The sequence below is a fragment of the Xenopus laevis genome, chromosome 1S, assembly GCF_017654675.1.
Source record: "Xenopus laevis strain J_2021 chromosome 1S, Xenopus_laevis_v10.1, whole genome shotgun sequence".
Classification (NCBI taxonomy): domain Eukaryota; kingdom Metazoa; phylum Chordata; class Amphibia; order Anura; family Pipidae; genus Xenopus; species Xenopus laevis.
Window position 1 is genome coordinate 69,759,951 of NC_054372.1, and position 7,756 is coordinate 69,767,706.

General features: G+C 36.2%; 1 protein-coding gene across 1 annotated transcript in view; it reads left to right on the forward strand.

Annotated features, from left to right (window-relative positions):
• adamts3.S (ADAM metallopeptidase with thrombospondin type 1 motif 3 S homeolog) overlaps positions 1–5,321 on the forward strand; it is a 112,617-nt gene extending 107,296 nt beyond the window's left edge. Inside the window, exon 22 of the mRNA XM_018243456.2 lies at positions 2,701–5,321. Coding sequence (XP_018098945.1) covers positions 2,701–3,239 — 539 coding nt within the window. The 3' untranslated portion in view covers positions 3,240–5,321. The remainder of the gene's footprint in view (positions 1–2,700) is intronic.
• Positions 5,322–7,756: the final 2,435 nt, after the last annotated feature.

Sequence of the window (7,756 nt, forward strand, 5' to 3'; positions counted from 1 at the left end):
GGCCCCTGCATTGTTCACACTTCAGATTCAGGCTGTAAAAGCTCTGCATTGTTCGCACCTATACTGTCTATGCGTGCCATATTCTGCCCGCCCGACTATGCATGTATGTGCCATAGTCTGCTTGCCCTTCTCTGCCAGTGTGTGCCATATTCTGTCTGGCCTACTCTGCCTGTGTGTGCCATATTCTGCTGCCGTATGTTGCCTGTGTGTGCCATACTCAGCCAGTGGAAGGTAAATCTGGTTGGGGTTTGTTAGCATTTGGAAATACTTGTTAGAGGGTCCCCACTGTGTTTTTTGTTTTGGGGTTTGCTGTGCTATCCACATGAGAGGATGAGGCATATGGATTTAAGTCTTAATATGACTTAATTAACTTTTTTCCACATATGAGTTATGGGTGATATTTCTGCACTGAGCACCAACCATTTGTCTTGTTGATGTGCTACCACCATTAATGTGGGTATCGTCCTAACAGTTCTTTCTGTAATATGGGTGTGGTTTAGAGTGGATTGGTCAACAATGGCTTCCATTATCGGTCCTCCACCACTCTACTACCACTCCCACAGAGAGGTTACTTAGAAGTTGTGTTTGTATCCTAGTTAGAAATGCAAAGTGCAATGTAAAGGATCCATTATTCGGAAACCTGTTACAAAAAAAAAAACAGACAGAAGGGCAATCTCCCATAGACTCCATTTTAATCAAATAATTAAAATTTTAAAATGATTTTCTTTTTATTTGTAATAATAGAACAGTACCTTGTACCTAGCTAAGATATAATTAATCCTTATTTATTAATCAATAAATTAATGTTTCAAGTAGTTTTAATTATACTTAATGTACGGAGATGCAAATTACAGAAAAAAACATAAATGCTAACTCATTAAAGGAACAGTTCAGTATAAAAATAAAAATCTGAGCAAATAGGCAAAATAAATATGGTTAATTAGCTAAAAATGTAATGTATAAAGGCTGGCGTGACTGGATGTCTAACATAGAACAGAACATAACTTCCTGCTTTACAGTTCTCCAACTCTAAGTTAGTCAGCAATTTTATGGGGGGCCACATGGGGCATAACTGGTCAGTGAGTTTGAAATTGATCCTTGGCATGCAGCTCAAATTAAAAGGCAATCAGTTATTAAACATATGGCCCCCCATTAAGTCACTGATTGGTTGCTGCAAAGCAGAAATTAGTGTTCTGGCTATTATGCTAAACATCCGGCCACTCCAGCCTTTATACATTACATGTATTGCCTAACCAACTATTTTGGAAACATTTTATATTTTGCACAGCCTATTTACCAAGTTTTTATTTTTATACTGAACAATTCCTTTAGGGCAATTGTAAGCCTTCATAAACCCATCCTCCATACCAGACTGGCATATGTTTTGCCACTGGATTTCACAGACAGAAAGTATCTGGTGGTGGGCTAAGGGCTTTCAAGTTGCAGCCCTAGGCATGGGTTGCCTATTTAAAAAATACAGTTTAGAGTTTGGGGGTTCTTATGAGCTGGGACCTTAAATGAGAACTAAACCCCCCCCCAAACAAAAGCTCCATCCACTGGCCTCTATTGACTCCCACCCTGCAGAGTCAATTGCACGGAAACACATCCCTTTTTGTAAACCTGACATATAGATGCACAGTACCACTGTGACGTTCACAGGAGCCTTCTTCTGTATATTCAGATTTTCTATTATTGGTTTGCAGGTTTCAATTTCAATTTGAAAGGAAAGCCTATTCTCCCTTGGTGATTTTGATACAGATAAAGGGTCAAAACAGTGGTGTACCAAGCTGACACCAGGTCCCACACAGCAGAAAAAACACCAACTTACCCAACCCCATGCACACGTCAATGGTGCTGGTGCACATCAAATTGCTGCAGGGGCCCATAAGTTTCCAGGCAAGAGAGCTGCTATAGAGGAAGCAGACCCTGGGGGGTCCTTTATAGTTATACCACTGAGACAATAATTGGATTTAATTTTCTCTGCTAAGAGGGCCACAATTCCTCCATAATTTATGTTAATTGATTACATATGTGAGTGAAAAGAACACACTAATGTATTAACAGCCACTAGATGGCAGCAGCACAATATTTTTCTTAGCTTTAAGGAAGTTGAATTTGTCTTGACATTACGGCAAGAGACGCAGTGTGCAAATTGCTAAACCTGTCTGCAATTGTCCTTTTTTTGTACTCTGCATTCTGCTTTTTAGTAATGACTGCAAGTCTCTGTACGCCACCACTTCCCCTCCAAACACAGCCTGGACTAAGTTAGTGCTGTAATGATTATGTGCGGGAGGGGGGATGTGCGTAAGTGATGCACTATAAGAGGGCATACACTTTTATAACACCCAATTTTCTACTGGAAGAACATTTTCACCCTCTTCATAATACCGAACTGACAGAGAGAATACAGAATGGAAGAATATGGTGCCTGTGAACTCTGCTGCACAACTTGTTTTGTTTATGACAGATTCACATATACTCTAGGGACACTTTTCATTGTGATAGATGTTGTGGCGAGGGAGCTTGAAGGGGGGCAATGGAGGCAAGTGGACAGGGGCTGAGGTTTGGGGAGAGTTCACTTAGCTCTGCTAGGTACAGCAGTCCAATGAAGAGGCAATTTGCACAGCACATTGTTAGAGTTTGGTCTGCTACATTATGTGTAATGACTCATATAATATAATTATTGCATTTGTGTTGTAGATGAACCATGCCTTGGAGACAAATCTATATTTTGTCAAATGGAGGTACTTGCTCGATATTGCTCCTTACCAGGATACAACAAACTTTGCTGTGAATCCTGTAGCAAGCGTGGCACCCAACAACCACCTTATTTTATTGAAGCTGCCGAAACTGAAGATGAACTCTTTTTTGACCCTAGCGATTTGTCCATGGCTGGCATGTCTCCGACAGTTTTAGCACCTCTTGACACAGATGCTACATCTGAAAATAAGAAAGCTCTTGCTGAAAGTGATTCCGATCTAAGCATTTTATCTATACCAGAGAGAAGGCCAAAATTGTCAGATCAAGCCCAGAGAAGATCACATTTAGCTGCAGGCAAGAACCTTGCTAGTATTGTAGGTGTAGCACCACCTACTCCAAATAGCAACATCCATATATATAGACCTTCCATGCAAGACATGGACACAGGTCATCTTAGCTCTCTAGACGGAACCTCAAGGAGGAATGATAAATCCTCTGAGAAAAGACATTCTTTGCAGTCATCTACCACGGAGCGATGAAGCTTTAAAATCGAAGACTATATTAAAAACTATTTCCTAGGGCACCCTGGTGCATTATGCTTGTAAGTGGAACTTTCTACAGATCAACAACTCATTTTAACTGTATATAACTGGACATACAAGTGCTGGTTCACTTATGAGCTGATTTAATTCTCTATTCATTCTTTGCATTCCGGTTAACTTGAATGAAGGAAAACACCAAAGATTCTCCAAAAGGATAACCTCATTTAATTATTTTTCTCATTTCTTACTTCATAGGAAATGCTCAAAACGGATTTTGCATAGCATCATGAGCATTCTTTCTCTGAAAAAAATATATGTACACCTTTATTAGAATTGTTCAAAGTATACAAAAAAAACTTTCAAGATGGCTAACTAGACCTATTGAAATGGCATCTGAAAGATATATGTTACAAAATCAGTGTTATTTGTTTGGTTACATTATTGTTTACCAGCGTAATTTCTGGGTGCTAACAGGAGCTTGTCAGTGCAAGTAGTATACAAAAACACAGTTATTCAGCAATACAGCAAAGTGGTTAATTTCTGCTGGCATTGTAAGCCTTTGGAGAACTATGTAACAACTGAACCTAGTGGCAATTAAGTGGCACATAATGCCTTGTTTATTAGGCTGCTTTAGTTGTCGTTTTTAGGACAATTTAGTGTTAATTTTTGTATACAAATAAAAATGGTGGTGGCAGACAAAACATAATGAAAAGAAAGCACTTTCAACTCCAAAAAGTCAATGAAGGAAATACTAATATACTAAAAAAAAGTGACTCAGGAGCTATTTAAATTAAAAATAAATATATATGTTCCAATGGAAAAAAATATACAGGTGAATGTAGACATTGCTAGAGAAATTTCCCTTATGCCAAAGGAAATGCGAAAGTTTAGAATTGAATCATGCAATAATATGTTTTCATAAATAAAGATGTGCTTTCTAAATGCTGTCCTTATCCATCTTTCACACAGCCCGAGAGCATGAAAACAGTACGTAGGTATATGGAAACTTTAGGTGGACTTTCTTTATTCAGTGCTGATCAAAGATAGGAGAGAGATATTTATTTTAACATAAGTCGCCTCATTTTTCACAACCACAATGCATCTGACTGCAATAATATACAAGTGATTTATAATACAAATACGCCAGTTTATAACTGTAAAGTACTTGTATATAGAATATAAAACAGAAGGTATTTATTAAAAAGTTGATTTTTCTTGATAGAATCAATGCATTGAATATACACAGTTATACCATTTGTCATTTCTTCTGTTACATATTTATGCAAATGCATCACAGTATGGAAATGTAAGTACAAAGTCAATATGAAATTTAGGATACAACCAAAACTTTTTAAGTTTTTTTAAAATAAAAGCTATACAGTTAGCTTAGATAGTTAACAAATGACTTGCAATCTTTTTTTCAACAAAAATTGCATGCAATAACCCCATACAACATTACACATGAATTATGTGTATTCAACATATATAGAATTAGGATTATGGAATTTTGAAAAATGAGAGAAAACATAGGAAGAATATAAAATTCACTTAAACAAACAAGTAAAATTAGATTTTTGATTAGATCTTCAGAAACGAATGGGTTTTCCGTGTAATAATTTGTTATACACTAACCTTGCCATAAAATATTGACTTGACGCTGAAGAAGATCTGTTGCCAAGCAGCAAGGCTTTGGAAGGTCCAAACATAAGTAGATTTTTTAATAGTTTATTTTGACAACCCCCAATCCACAAACAGATTGTCTTTCTAGAATAGAGATGACAAAATTGCCCCTTCCACTGTTTATACATTTAATTTATCTCCTATGTAAATTGAAACACTGTATAAAAAAATGGGATTATGCCAAAATATTGGAGGTAGGGATGATGGCCTTACCCTAGAATCTGCCATTAAGAGTTTTTATTATTTTTGTTTTTTGTTCATGCTTTGTATCATTTAGGTGTAGATATTCCTAATGCAGGATTCTTTTTAATTTGTATCATTCAAAACTTTCTTGCTATTAAGTGTACACTACTGATGCCGTTTGTTGTAATGGGGAGCAATAAAAGCTTTTTACAAATATTTTCTGGCTGCATGTGTTATAATTCCATAAAAAAAATTTTTTAGAAGCAGTTGAAATTGTTTTGGAAAGGGGTAAGTTGTAGCAAGGTGCATTTTGAGATTCATTAAAAATGTTCTTTTTTAAAATCTTTTTTTGTTATTGTTTTTATTTGTTCTACCAAAAAAAATGAACCAGTGTAAACAGTCAGTTTGTAAATACAAAAAAAAGAAATTCATGGATTGCATGGGAAACAGTATGGTTCCAGCAGCAAGGGGTATAAAAAACAAAGTTATACTAAAATAAAGTGTCTCAAGGTATTTTCTAATTCTATAATTTTTAAGTGTGTATTCTCTCACTTAATAAATTAATCTTATCAACAGGAGGGACTTATCAACCTAAACCAACCAGATTGCAAATGGCATAATGGTCTTGACTAAAAGAGTATAATAATCGTCTTTGCATTAAATAATAATTCTCTACATGACTTGGTTCTACATGACTTGGTTTGTTACGCAAGGTTTGAGTATCTGTCCCCCAAGAAACAAGCTTTTGGTAAGTGTGCGGTTATCCGCCAGGTAAGTGGCTACTTTTTCTCTAAAATGAGAAAATCTTATTATTTAGTTTTGATTTATTTTCAAGGGGAAGAAAAGCCCTTAAAACATCAACTATTCAGTATTAAATTATTAAATATGCAGTGCTATTATATTTAGGAATTTTTGCTTAATAAAAATCTTTTTCTTTGACAGCTGTTACTTTGTTTATTGACTTGGCAGTAGTGGGAAGGAGGCCTTCCTATAAAGGGGTTAAATCCCTACATGAATAATCAAAAGCCTGATGGATAGGTTGTTATTAATACCACCTCTGCCAGGTTACTGTAATTGGTTATGGGGTCTATTGAAAAACATTTCAGAATATTCATCCCAAAGTGTTTGGGCAAAAAATTATATTTCTTTTAATTATTTTTTTTAATTCAATTTTTCCTTCCACTTCATACTTGTTTATTAACATAAACAAGTATTGCGAATAAGGAGGTAATTGACGTTAATATAAGTAAGTTTTTAGGCAGAAAAAATTATGTTTGGATTCTCTGGTAAGCCTGATGAATGAGAAGGTGCCATAGGGGCAAATTCACTAACCTCTGGAAATACGCCAGCGACAGCTTAGCTCACATTGCCACACTTCACCAGGCGAAAATTCGCCAGGACAACGCAAATTCACCAAAATGCTAAGTTGCGTCCAGGGTGCCGAACAATGGCGAAGTTTCGCTAGCGTTAATTCGGCAAGCAAAGCGAAGTTGCGCTAGCGTTGGCTAATTTGCATACGGTGGGAAGTTAAATTTCAATTAACGTATTACATAACACATTACACTACAAAAGCCTGGGAAACCTTAATAAAAGAAAATATAGTTGTTATAATGCCCTACACATGTGCCCAGTGTATAGTTTATGTGCCATATGTAAGGAAATGTAGGGGGGAAGCCGGGTACCCTAAAAAAAATTACGATCTTTTGCAGCCTATCACCCTGAAAAACGGAAAAGTCGCCAGCGTTTTTTGGGACTTGAGGAACTCCTATCTACTCTATTGCACTTTGCCTGGTCTAGGGTGGGGAAAGGCAAGTCTGCCGCAAGAGTTACGTTCATTAAAATCCACATCTCAGTGAATTTGCTTAGTTACGTCCATTCGCCAGAGCGAAAATTTGCCTGCCGTTAAAGTGTGAAGTAGCGCTAGAGTCTATTTCCTTCGCTAGCAATTTTTCGCCAGCGTTAGTCACTTCGCCCTTTAGTAAATTTGCCCCCATAGTCTCTTATTCTAGATTTTCAAATGTTGAGTGGGGATATATATAAATAACATATAGTTAGGAGCTCTTGCATGACAACTTGTTTAAACAAATGTGTAAGACATTTTTAAAGCTATATATTCATGCTGTTGACTCTATGACCCATTTTGGACATTTTAGGGTGAGATTTCAACATTTTAATAAAATGAGGTTGCCATGCTTGGGGATATCTTATTAATGCTAACTGGACCCTTATGGAACCTAAACTAAATCAACAAAAACCTCCACTCTATATTCCTATCAGTTAGTATATGAGTATATAGTTAATCCATGCTTAGTGATATCATTTCTGTCACACAACTCATCGAAACTTGTGTATTATAATAAATAAAAATGTGTATTATAATAAAGTACCCCCTATTGTAAAGTAAAAATTTGCAGATAGAAAAATGCAGAATTTCACTGTGAATCCATGGCAGGCGACTACTCCTCTGTGACTTATAACATCCTTATATTTTACAATAGGTGGTACATTATTTACTATAATTACTACAGTACAAAACATCTGCATTAAAGTTCTGCATTGCCTTAATGTAGCAATAGAAAACCAGGATTATAAATTTAATGGACAGACTTGGTTCTTTAATCATAGGGGTATATAATTTAGCCAGTAAAATC